The sequence below is a fragment of the Rhinoraja longicauda genome, chromosome 17 (assembly GCF_053455715.1).
Source record: "Rhinoraja longicauda isolate Sanriku21f chromosome 17, sRhiLon1.1, whole genome shotgun sequence".
Classification (NCBI taxonomy): Eukaryota; Metazoa; Chordata; class Chondrichthyes; order Rajiformes; family Arhynchobatidae; genus Rhinoraja; species Rhinoraja longicauda.
This window is the reverse complement of record NC_135969.1, coordinates 26,754,155-26,767,242: the sequence shown is the minus strand read 5'-3', so window position 1 is coordinate 26,767,242 and position 13,088 is coordinate 26,754,155. Positions and strand designations below refer to the sequence as shown.

General features: G+C 42.0%; 1 protein-coding gene across 2 annotated transcripts in view; it reads right to left on the bottom strand.

The window, feature by feature from the left end:
* Positions 1-569: 569 nt before the first annotated feature.
* Positions 570-13,088, bottom strand: part of sema3h (sema domain, immunoglobulin domain (Ig), short basic domain, secreted, (semaphorin) 3H) — a 145,601-nt gene continuing 133,082 nt past the window's right edge. For both annotated transcript variants that reach the window (XM_078414429.1, XM_078414428.1), the window contains 3 exons: positions 9,960-10,021; positions 8,342-8,484; positions 570-5,111 (listed from right to left, as the gene is read on the bottom strand). In XM_078414429.1, coding sequence (XP_078270555.1) covers positions 4,650-5,111; positions 8,342-8,484; positions 9,960-10,021 — 667 coding nt within the window. In that variant the 3' untranslated portion in view covers positions 570-4,649. The remainder of the gene's footprint in view (positions 5,112-8,341; positions 8,485-9,959; positions 10,022-13,088) is intronic.

Here is a 13,088-nt window from a genome sequence, read left to right as displayed (position 1 = left end):
CTCACCAAAGCTCCTTGGGCAGCACCTTCCAAACCCATGACCTGTACCAGATCGAAGGATACAGCCTGCAAAACCATAGGAACACCATCACATGGAAGTTGCCTTCCAAGCTACAAACAACACTGACTTGGAAACATCTTGTGGTTTCTTCGTTGGGTCAAAATCCTGGAACTTCTTTGCCAAACCTGTGGAACAAACGTGGACAGGCGAGGAGGGGGATGTGGCGTCCAAGGAAGGAGATGGCTGGAGGTTCACAACAGCCTGGGACTTGCCGGGAACAGGCACCAGTCATAAGGACTGGCTCATAAACGTGGACTTTTAAAATGGTACCAAAACTTGGCGCCTCTCGTACGCGGGCTCAGTAGACTATTTCTGTACACTTGATAATCGAGGGTCGGGGTAATGGCAATACTCGACTGGTCTGTTAGTAAGGAAAATAATTTCACTGTGTTAGCACTTCGTACGTGTGACTATAAATGCACCATTGACAATAAGAAGAGCAAGCAAGTCAATTCTATTTTATTTCAAAGCTAAGATGCAGGACACATTGGCATTATTAATAACACATGTCATACATAAAACTAAATATGTACACATCTCAAAGCAAAAGAAAAACAAATGTACAGTAAAAAATACAAATAAAATTAAATAATACTAACATAAGCATTTAATACCTTCAGAACCCGGCAGCTGACACCGTTTGAACCCTTGTCCTTAACAATTTTCAGAAAAATGCCACCCAGGTAATATATGACTTAAATAGCTTTACATTTACACTTTGTAAATGAGGTCATATTGTAAGCTGAAGCTGTTCACTACATTAGTTAAATAGCCTCTGACCTAAGATCCATTATCATCTGAAGACTATAACAATGTTTCTGTAACCTTGTAATCATTAACAGGTGAGCTTAAACCACAAATTCAAAAAGTAAAAAACTCAAGACCTGCATTAAGTTGTTTAATCCCCACTAACAGGAATCTCTCACTGTCTATAACTATTATAAAATTGTTGCAAAGAAACTGAGAAACAGATATCATTGGAATGTTAAGACAGTTCCCAAACCTTATATCAGTGGAAGATACAAGAGTGATGCAGCGGTTAGTGCTGTTTCCACCCAGATCCAAGGACCTTAGTCTGACGCTGATCTCGGGTGCTGTCATTGTGGAGTTACCACGTTCTCCTGGTGACTTTTGAGTTTTCCCGGGGTACTGCAGATTCCTCCCACATCCTGCCAATGTGCAGCTAGGTTCATTGACCACTGTACATTATCCTTTAGTGTAGGTTTGTTGCAAAATAATGAATCAGCAAAAGGGAGTGAATGGACATCTGAGAGAGAGAACAAGTTGGAGGAGTACTGGGAAATGTGGAGAGATATATGAGACTGGTAGGTTGCACCTCTGGAAGAGTTGAATGGCCACCTTCTGTTAGAAGAAAAGGGTAGCACGTATAAGCAAACAACACTGCCTCCAAACCTCATTCCATCCTGATCTGGCATAATATTGCCTTTGCTTCCAAATCCCAGAATAACACAACTTCAAAAATAGAATAAATATAAAACAATAAGTTAACAATGCTTCAAAAAACCCCCACCTCCCCAAGTGTGACATTGTCAGTGCCACAAGTTCAAACTTTGGACTTGCAGTCATGGTCATACAGCACGGATACAGGCTTTTCGGACCAACCTGATCAGATGCCCCATCGAAGCAGGTGGTCACATTTGCTCATATTTGGTTCATACCCCTCAAAACCTTTCTTACCCTGTACTTGTTTAAATGTATTTTAAATGTTGTACCTGCATCAACTGTTTCCTCTGGCAGCACATTCTACATACTCACCACCCTCTCTGTGAAAAAAGCTGCACCTCAGTTTAATGTTAAATTTTTCCTCTCTCATCTTAAACCAACTGTAAGCCCTCTAATTCTTGATTCCCCTATCCTGAGATATGGAGTCTGTGCATTTACCTTTAGTTTAGTTTAGAGGTACAGCGTGGAAACACCGAGACCGCACCGACCAGTGATCTCCGCACATTAACACTATCCTACACACACGAGGGACAATTTTACATTTATACCAAACCAATTAACCTACAAACCTGTACTTCTTTGGAAGTGTGGGAGGAAACCGAAGATCTCGGAGAAAACCGACGCAATCACGGAGAGAACATATAAACTCCGTCTAGACAGCACCCGTAGTCGGGAAGCGCTGTAAGGCAGTAACTCTACAGCTGCTCCGCTGTGTCTATGCTCTTCATGATTTTATACACCTCTATAAGATCACCCCTCAGTCTCCTATGTTCCAAGGATAAAATCCTGGCCTGCCCTATAACTCAAGATCTTGATAGTATCCTGGTAGTATCCTCACAAATCCTCACTGCATTCTTTCCAGCTTAATGACATCTTTTCTGTGGCAGGGTGGCTAAACCTGAACACAATACTCCAAGAGAGGCCTCACCGATATCTTGTACAACTGTAACAGAACAACCCAACTTCTGCACTGAATTCCCTGCCTGATGAAGGATTGCATGGCAAAAGCTGACTTCATCATCTTATCTGACTGTGACACAACTTTCAGGGAACTATGTACTTGTACCATCAACCTTCTTGGTTATTTCTTTAGTAACCATAAAATTTGAGAGTCATGATTTCCCATGCACAAAATCATGTTAACTATTCTAATTAATACTATCTTTCCAAATGCACGTACATTTTATTCCTCAGAATCCTCTCTAGTAACTTACCTACCACAGATATTAGGCTATTGTTTCATGGTTTTTCTTTGCAGCCCTTCTTAATATGATTTGGAGTTGAGCCCAGATCCCCTAATTTAGCCCCTTCGATCAAAGACACAACCACAGAGGTGCTGTGTCCCTCTCTGCCCAAACCTGTTCAATACGTCTGTCCCCCAATAGCCCACAGCCTCAGCACTCTCTCCACCCCAACCACCTGTTATCTCCATTTCTGTTACTTGGCTTTGTCTCTGCTTATCGTCACTGAATTCCCTTAATGGGAATTTCTTTCTAAATCCATAAGTGTGGGTAAGAAATGGTAGTCAAATGAAAGATTATCTGCCCAGTGAAAGATAATCTAGTGCAAATATTGACTATATCTCTCTCTCTCTCTGGAGATGCAGCCACTTTAGATTTCCAGTACACACCCAACTTTGTTTTTCTATTAATTTACAAAATACTATTTTGTATTGTGTTGCAACAAAATCAAGGTGGCAATTATCAAAAGGGAGGGATGAATGGAAAGTGTGTGGGTTTTAATATTGAATGGCCTAGTTCAGCAATTAGAGAAGATTTTGAACAGTTCTTTTCAATTCAGGTTCCAGCAGATTCTCAAAATTCAGCGCGATCGAAACACAAAAGTACTGGTACGTACATGGAAGATACATAACTAGTGGTTCAACAAATGGTGCAACAGGTACTCTTGCCTTGCCTGGAGTCCATGGCTTACAATGGTGGAAAACTGGAAAGTGTGTGCCCAATATTCCCCAATATCAACAACCAGAAGGCAGCCTCCCGCTGTTCGGAAACTTATTCCCGAAAAACAATTAAAACTGAGCAGTGGTAGATTCTATTGAGTTAGTCTAAATAATATTTCAAGAATATCAATAAACAGTAATTAGTAATATTTTGCATGCAAATGTAATGTTCTTTATCCCCAAATTTGCTGAACTGATTCTGGCATGAGCTTGTTTATTTTTATAATAATGTTTAGATATTGATTTTTTTTTAAAGATTCTTATTAATTTTCTGTCCACTTCTTGTTTGCAGAAGGGCTTACAGATCATTGGACCAGCAATTCATTGGTCCTGTCTTCATTGCGAGCTTATACGGTTAACATTGACAGGGACACTATTGTTGAGCCTGACTTTGACTTTCACATCCACTCTATGCCACTTTTAACTTTTGGGTAGTGATTAGGAATCAGGCCATTGTTACCTGGCTTCAACCCCGCATTTTTGCAGTCAGTAATAATGCCTCCAACTGCCACCATATGTTTAGGTCTGTTCACTCTCAAATCCAAGAATTGAACATAAGCAGGTCTGCTGACAATTGACTAAACCCAATGGGTCACGGGGAAAACCTAACACCAGATTTAGTTTAGCAGTCTTTGGTTCTTCCATTGCAACAGCCTGGAGTTAGGAGAAGCCCCTTGCATTTCATGAATTGTGACAGACTCAAGACATTTTCTCTGTGTTTGAATAGTTGCATCCAAAATCTTACAACAGCTAAATATTTACAGTTGTGGTTTAAAGCTATTCGAATAGCTTCTCTTTAATACAGTAGAAATTGTTTGTGGTATTTCTCATTGCCAATAAACTCTTTAAATCCTTAGGCCCACAAGCAGATGACCAACTTGTATTATATTTAAAGACTGTATATAAAAGATTTATATTTTGAAAGTACAGTTGGCTGGGAACACTCACGTCAATGCATTTCAAACATGGATTGATTATCCCTCCCATTTGTAGAAAAAAGAAGAGATAGACAACCATACATTTATCCTCAGCCAAAAGCAGGCCAAGGATGGTGTTGCAAGCTAAGCCTTTAGCTTATCAGAGTCCAAAGGGTTTTTGAAAGATTTAATAGTTTGTTGAGCCTTCTTTTACTTGACTTTGCATGAAGGTTATGGGACCAACTCTGCTAGATACTGCGAGGTGATCGCTGGAACTTGGTGTGTTTGTTCTTGTTCCTTCTGCCTCCTGTGGGCGGTTTGTTTTTCCTGGCAGGCTCCACGCTGCGGTGCTTTTTGCCCGCCCGCAATTTGTTGCGTTTCTTCTTCAAGTCTCTCTGCCAGACCTGCTCACAGTAGAAATCCATTTTGGATGGGTAATTGATGAGGGTCATGATGTTCTTGTACCAGGGCTGAACACCGTGACTGGTGCCCAGAAGAGACCGGTCTTTCATGGGGCCAGCTGACTGTCCCTCACCTTCATACAGATTTGCCAGCAGGTCAGCGGTCACCACATTGAGCCGCACCTTCATCAGTGTCCAGCGCAAACCATGGTCCTCAATCTGGCAATGATAGACGCCTGCATCCTGATGATCTATTTGGCGAATTAGCAAGCCTTGCTCAATTGGAATGATCCGCTCCCCAAAGTTAACCTACAAACAAATATTATATTAAACCCTTCCAGTGTTAAACATCTCATTCTCAAATATGCATATACATTGGACAGATAGAGCAGATATGGAGAGACAAGGGACTGCAGATGTTGGAACCTGGAGCAACAGACAAGTCAAGCAGCATCTGTGGAGGGTAAATGGGTGACACAGCGATGCAGCTGGTGAAGCTGCTGCCTCGCAGCGCCAGCGACCCGCGAGTGAATGTGTGGAGTTTGCACGTTCTCCTTGTCACCGTGTGGGTTTCCTCCGGGTGATCTGGTTACCTCCCGCATCCAAAACACGTGTTTGTTGATTGATTAGCCTCTGTACATTGCATCTAGTATTCGGGAGTGGATGCAAAAGTGGGATAACATAGAAATAATGAGAATGGGCAATTGGTCGGCATAGTCCCAGTGGGCTCTAGAGCCTGTATCAACGCTGTGTCTTTCAATCAATCAATGAGGAATAAAATGGACAGTGAATGTTTCAGGTCAGGACCCTTCATTGTGACTGGGTTTTGTAAGGGAGGTGCGTGGGCTGATGATTATTAGGCTCTGGGTATTCCGCAAGCACTCATGTATCGGGTTTCCCAGTTCATGTGTCACTCCCTGGAAGGCAGCTTGTTTCAAAACATTTGCCTGTCAACGACTACAACAGAGGAATGGAGTCGACCAACTGCATACGACTCTGATCTAAGACAGAGAGTGCTGAAAACAACAACAGGTCTGACAGCGTCCGTGAGGACAGAGACAGAGTTGGTGACCCAGTTGATAACTTTTCATCAGCACTAATGGTGTAAAAAACACTCCATATTTTACGGAGTTCTGATGAGATGTCCTTGACCTGAAAATTGAACTGTTTCTTTCTATCTACATGTTGTCCTATTTGCTGAGAATTCACAAAATATGACATTTGATTTTGGATTTCCAGCATCTGCAGTAATTGTGTGTGTGTGCGCGGGTGTAGTGTGCATGGTTGCGGTTTGCCTGTGTGTGTGTGTGCGCGGGTGTAGTGTGCATGGTTGCGGTTTGCCTGTGTGTGTGTGTCGGTGTGTGTGTGCGTGCCTTTTCTATCTGATAGTTTCGTCTGGTATTACTTGAGCTGAGCCTGAATCAACTGGTTTTGATAAGGAGTGAGCCTGTGGTTGGTGCTGGAATATCAGATGTTGGTGTAGTATGTTATTCAGATGTCAAGGTTATTCAGAACTGTTAAGGAGTTGGCAAAAGCCATTTTCAGTTCTACTTTCTACAAGGACAGATTGAGTAGAAATAATTTATATTCACTGCAGTTTAGAAAATTAAGAGGTGATCTCATTGTCACATTTAAACACCTGAGATTCAGAGAGGCATTGGCAGGGGATGCTGTCTTTGGTTGGATGGTTTGGACTGGTGGACACAGGATGTAGCATTGCTCTTTTAGGCTGAAATGAGGAGGAATTTCTTTACTTGGAAACTCTCCACCTCAGCGTGCAGCTCAGTTATCAAAGGTGAGACCGATAGGATTTTGGACAATAAGAAATAAAAGGTTACTGATGTTAGCCAGGAAAGCATTGCGGTAGAACAGCTGCCTCTCAGGCCGAAGGGTCAGATAATCTCCTGCTACAGCTGGCCCCTATGTTTGTAAAAGGATCTGGGACCACAACACACACATAGTTTTTTTAACTATCCACAGGCAGCCAGGAGTTGAGGAAATGGATAACCAAGCCCCACATGGATAGTTAGACACTTCCTGAGTTGGTTTAACCATTCTATCTAATTTTCCTGGAAACCTGACCTCCACCCCACTCCACCACAGCACCACTCCACCACAGCACCACTAGTGTTTTCATGCATTCCACTTGAGACGATGGTGGTTAACCACCTTACTGCATCACTCCAGTCCGAGTGGTGAAAGCAAACCCGCGGTAATTGCTGGGGAAGATGTTTTAGGATCCAGACCCAGCAACAATGAAGGAATGGTGACATATTTCCAAATCAGGTTTTTGTAACACCTAGAGGAGAACTTGGAAGAGATGGCGATCCAACATACCCACTCTCCCTGTCCTCCATGGTGGTAGAGTTGTGGGTGCTGAATGAGCCGATGGCAAGTAACAGATGCCATGATGCCATGGTGAAGGGGCTGAATGTTTAAGATGGGTGATGGCGAGCTGGGGGACATAGGGATCCTTAAGAGTTGTCGGAGCTGCACTCATCCAGGCAAGTGGAGAGTATTCTATTATGCTTCTGACATCTAGATTGTGGAAAGGCTTTGTAGGTGAAGGAAGGGAAAGTGGTTTCATAGGAAAATGCAGCTTTGTAAACACCGCGCCGACCTGGGAACGCCATGGTGTCAAAGATTCGTGAGGATTAAAGGAAGGTGTAGCGATAGGTGGGATGTTTGGGAGTACTGGAAGATTGAAGTACATGGAAGAATCAGGTCATGGATCTACTGCCTGAGCTAACTGGTGGTGTTTGAGATCACTGAGAAGGTGTCATGGTTGTGGGGGGAGGGCAGTAAAATAGGGACATAGGAATTGGGGATGGATTGCACTTGATCAATATTTTCCAGGGAGTTTCCATCAGGTTGAGTACTACAGTCGAATAGGTCTCATATCTACCCACGCCTAATTTGTTTTCAATGGTCATGTACGTGAGGTGAACTGAGATACTAGTGTTGTCCACCTCACCTGTACGGATGCATCAGATGGAGATATGAAAGCCTCTCCCGTTAAAGGACGGTAGCTGAAAGGGAACTAATACTGTGGGATTTGTACAATTCTCACACACTCACTCCACTCCCTCTATGCTTCCATTCTGTCAAAAAGCCCAGCAGATTTTCATTATAAAAAAGCTTTTGTCAATACATGACAATAATAATACATGACAATGCTAAAGGAAACTTTAGCTTTGTCATGTATTATTATTGTCATGTATTGACAAAAGCTTTTTTGTTGCATGCTATCCAGTCAGAGAAAAGACTAGACCTGAATTACAATCTAGTACATCCTTCCAAAGAAAAAGGACAGAAAGTGCTGGGGTAATGCAGAGGGTCAGGCAGCATCCCTGGAGAACATAGATAGGTGACATTTTGGATCGGGCCCTTCTTCAGACCTTCTTCAAACCCGCTGAGTTACTCCAGCACTTTGCGTCCTTTTGTGTAAACCAGCATCTGCAATTCTTTGTTTCTACTTCCTTCTAATGGTTTGCTGCATACTTGAAAGTCTACAATAAAAGGACAGAACCCATTTTTACCTTCTGCATTATCCCGTTTTGTTCACTCGGCTCCAGGAACCATGTGATTGTCGCAAGCCGGGATTTGGGAATGCATTCCAAGTATGTGTTGTTTCCCTCAACAACAAACAACGTCTTTTCTTCAGTCCAAGTGTACATGGCTCCTACGGAAATCACAACGAAAATCACTGAGGACAATTTCAGTCAAATGTCCAGGATCACTAAAACTGCAACTTAATGTGAAATGACAAATAATTGTGGCAACATTTAATTCTATAATACACTGTGAGTTATTTTAAACAAAAGTTCTGCACTTACAAGAATTGTAAATTGTGAAGAATGCCGGAGTAGACAGCAAAGCACCTTTCACTGCACGTCCGCAGGAGAAGGTGCCATGTTTCACCATGTGGGAATTTGTCCCACCATCTAGTGTGAGATTCAACATAAGCTATACTGGCCACTGGTGGGTTCCCATCATCATTGGAAGCTTAAAGGAGCAGCTTCAATAATGGGGAGAAGTTGAAGAATTTAGAAGCTGACAGCATCTTAAGATGATAAATTCCTGGAGACTTTGCTGAATTCACCTCCACTTTTTGACAATTTGTCCAACTCTAATGATTTGTCAAGGCCTCATCATGACTCTAGTTTTACGTAATGTTGGTCCATGAGTTAGACTGGTGGAAGTTCCACCTGCCCTTTGTCTAGGAAACCAAAGCTCAAAGCTAAAGGATATAGAGTAAGCCATTTACTTTAATTAAGTTTAGTTTATTATTGTCATGTATTGACAAAAGCTTTATTGTTGCATGCTATCCAGTCAGAGAAAAGACTAGACCTGAATTATAATCAGACCGTCCACAGTGCACAGCGATACGGACACATTTTTTCATCCAAGGAGGGGTGAACATATGGAATTCTAACACAGAAGAGCATTTGAGGCCAAATGAGTAAATATATTCAAGAAGTAGTCTTTATTTGAATTTTTGTGACTAAATAAATTGAAGGATATGGAAAGAAAGTGGAAAAAGGATACTGAATTTGGATGAATATATTGAATGACAAAGGGCCAACCTCCTAATCGTTGGCCAATATTTCTGAGTATAGAATCCTCAAAAGGTACAAATTCCTTCACCTTTGCAAAAGGAATTGTCTTCCCATCAACTCTTATCTCAGAATTGAACGTCAGACTCAAAGTGATTGCATATTTTATTTCTACTGCCTCCATCGCCATATTGCCACAGGGGGACTGAACCTTTTTAAACACCCTCTACAATTACCTAGCTTTAATAAAATGCTGTGCTATAACAATCCTCTCTGAATGCTTTCCATTTCCTAACTTTTAACGTTTATTTTTCCAAACGTCTTAAGTTTCCGTGTATGTCCCAGCCCCACCCTGTTCAATTCTGCATGGCCAGCCAACTTGACATTTGGAGGCAAAAGAGCTGTACTGAGCTCCTTTGTCTTCTGCATTTGTAGAAAGCAAACCTGGAAAATTACTTGATTATTTGTCAGAAGAAAAAACCCTCTAAAGAATTCTAAATAAACCTCAAACAGTTTGACAGGCTACTTCTCATGTGCAAGAGTTTCAATGATTGCACTCATGAATAGGCTGACCTCCTGGCTTTCTCTTTGTGACACTTACCTCCCTGGTTGAAGCATTGGGTCAAAGGGTCTCCATTCAGAGTGACCTGGCGAGTGAGTCTTCTGCAAGCAAACATAGCAGCAAGGGGTCAGGTTCAACAGCAGGCTATTGAAGCCTCAATCCAAAGCACTCCCTTTTATCCTGTGTTTTACTTGAATGGTATCCAGCAACAAAGAATTCAGTTGGCTTGTGTCAATGGTCATATCTGTTGCCTCAGAGAGGTTTTTGAAAGCTACCCAAACCATAGGATTTACTTTTACAGATAGAATCATTATATGGTGAAATTAGAGAGCAATAATTACAATGAATACAGGGCTGGGTTGGTTTATGTGCAGATTTTATCCCTGTGTGTATTGTAGTCTGAAATCGAATTAAAACTTTCACGTGTTTTATAATTTCTATGAAAAGTATATATACTAGTCCATTGTTCATTTTTTGTCTATATACACACACAGATGTGGGTGTGTGTGTGTGTGTCTATATAAATATATCAATGGACTGGTATTTAATTGAAGGATTAATATAGAGTAAATCTCGAAAATAGGGTATTGAGTGGTAGCCATAGCCAGGAAGATTTTCTTTAAAGTTATTGATTTTGCTGTGCTTCTCCAGAATGGCCAGTATTTATTGCTCATCACTAAATGACGGTCATTTGACAGAGCTTTTGACTTTAGACATTACTTTAGATATACAGTGCGGAAACAGGTCCTTCAGGCCACTGAGTCCGCACTGACCAGCAATCACCCCATACACTAACCTACACACACTAGGGATGATTTTACAACTTATCAATTAACCTACAAACCTGCACCTGTTTTAAAGAGTCAAAATCATTAGCGTGGTGGTGGGGGGGGGGGGGGGGGGGGAGGGCGGGGGCAGGGGGGTAGGTGGTAACTTTAAGCTTGGCCTGTGTCCAGTTTTTGTTGGTCGTGGGGATCAGTTCAGGCATCACAGGTTGCCACATCTCATCTCTGTTATAGAAGGGTGTCGTTTTGTTTTGGACCAGCATTATAGTATATTGTTTGGAGCACATTACAGGGCACTGATAAACAAGGGGATTGAAGGGCATAAAGTGTAGTTTCCACATTAAAGGGTTAATAATTGCACAGCATTATGATAATCTGCAGTGAATAAATGGTTTAATATATTTGAGGTACTCACAAAACTTTGAAGACATATGGTACAGTGGCATGCTAGGCATGAGTCATGTAACACAATGAATGTCTTTTATTTATAATGAGTCCAACAGTTCTGATGTGTCTTCTGTCTGTGTTAACATGTTCTGGATTTAGTTTAGATGTACAGTGTGGAAACAGGCCCTTCGGCCCACGAGTCCGCTTCGACCTGCGATCATTCATTCACTAGTTCTATCATACACACTAGGGATAATTTATAGAAGTCAATTAACCTACAAGCCTGCACATCCTTGGAGTGTGGGAGATAACCGGAACAACTGGAGAAAATCCACACAGTCACAGGGAGAACGTAAAAACTCTGTAATACAGCACCCTTAATCAGGATGCAACCTAAGTCCCTGGCACTGTCAGGCAGCAACTCTACCACTGTGCCACTGGGCCGGCCAAACTTAAGGCAAAGTTATCCAACTGTTCTAATGACCTTTTGTGGTAAGGTGCTGTCTTGATGTTCTAGTGCCTTGTTAAGCGCCTGATGTAATATGATGGTGTGTATGAAGTAGACCAGCACATTTCTGACTACATCTTAGGCATCCCTGCTGAAAAAAAAATATTTCACATCTGGGATCAAAACTAGCCAAGACTGAAGGAGTAATAAACCCAACAGAGAATTCATATTTACTCAGACACTGTGTGGAAGGAGGAAATTACCATGTGGAGCAGTTAAAGTAACTATTGTAGAAAGTTTGAGGCTAACGAGGGAGGGAGAATAGGAGGTAAAAGGGAATAGAAGCTTATGCCAATACAGTGAAATATAGATGGTTGTGTGGAGGCCTTTGTAGTGAATCCGCGCTGGCATGGACCTTTTTTGGCAACAGCTTTATTTCTGCTGTGTGCTTCCTATGTACTTTTATATAAACATTAACCTTTCTGTCTCTTCCTTGTCCTTCATGAGAATGTGCCAAGTTACACTTGGCATGTCTGGACCAAATGGAATTCACACTTGGACTAATCAGAAGACCTGGTTCACAAAATATAAAAGTTGCATCCTGGAGAGAGGAAAGGGAGTTTCTGAGACTTAGGATTAAAGCACATTAGTGGGCAGTGAGAACATTCTTTGTATGATCTGGAAATTCATGCTACTAACCAAACTCCATTAAAGTCACAATGTAGCACAATACTTATGGTAGATTTGTGGCTGATTTCATTAGATGCTTGAATGAAATCCACTTTCCCGGTAGGAACCTGGATTGTAGAGAACAGCTGAGATAGTGAGCATGCAAGATGGGATTGGATTTACCCTAATGGTCCTTTTAGACCACTGCTCACATACCCCTGGAAAGTGGGGGAGGAAAGGTGCTGCAGAAAGGGCCATTTTCGTCCATTGTTATGGGTGGGCAATTCCTGTATTTGCCTGCAGTTTTGAGTTTTAGATTTAGATATAGAGCATGGAAACAGGCCTTCAGCCGACTGAGCCCACACTGACCATTGATCACCCTTTCACACTAGTTCAATGTTATCCCACTTTCTCATCCACTCCCTACACAGTAGGGGCAATTTAAGGAGGCCAATTAACCTACAAACACGCACGTCTTTGGGATGTGGGAGGAAATGGAGCACCCGGAGGAAACTCGTGCAGCGTAGGTTTACTAGGTTAATTCCCGGATTTGCGGGACTGTCATATGTTGAAAGACTGGAGCGACTAGGCTTGTATACACTGGAATTTAAAAGGATGAGAGGGGATTTTATCAAAACATATAAGATTATTAAGGGGTTGGACACGTTAGAGGCAGGAAACATGTTCCAAATGTTGGGGGAGTCCAAAACCAGGGGCCACAGTTTAAGAATAAGGGGTAGGCCATTTAGGACGGAGATGAGGAAAAACTTTTTCAGTCAGAGAGTTGTAAATCTGTGGAATTCACTGCCTCAGAAGGCAGTGGAGGCCAATTCTCTGAATGCATTCAAGAGAGAGCTAGATAGAGCTCTTAAGGATAGC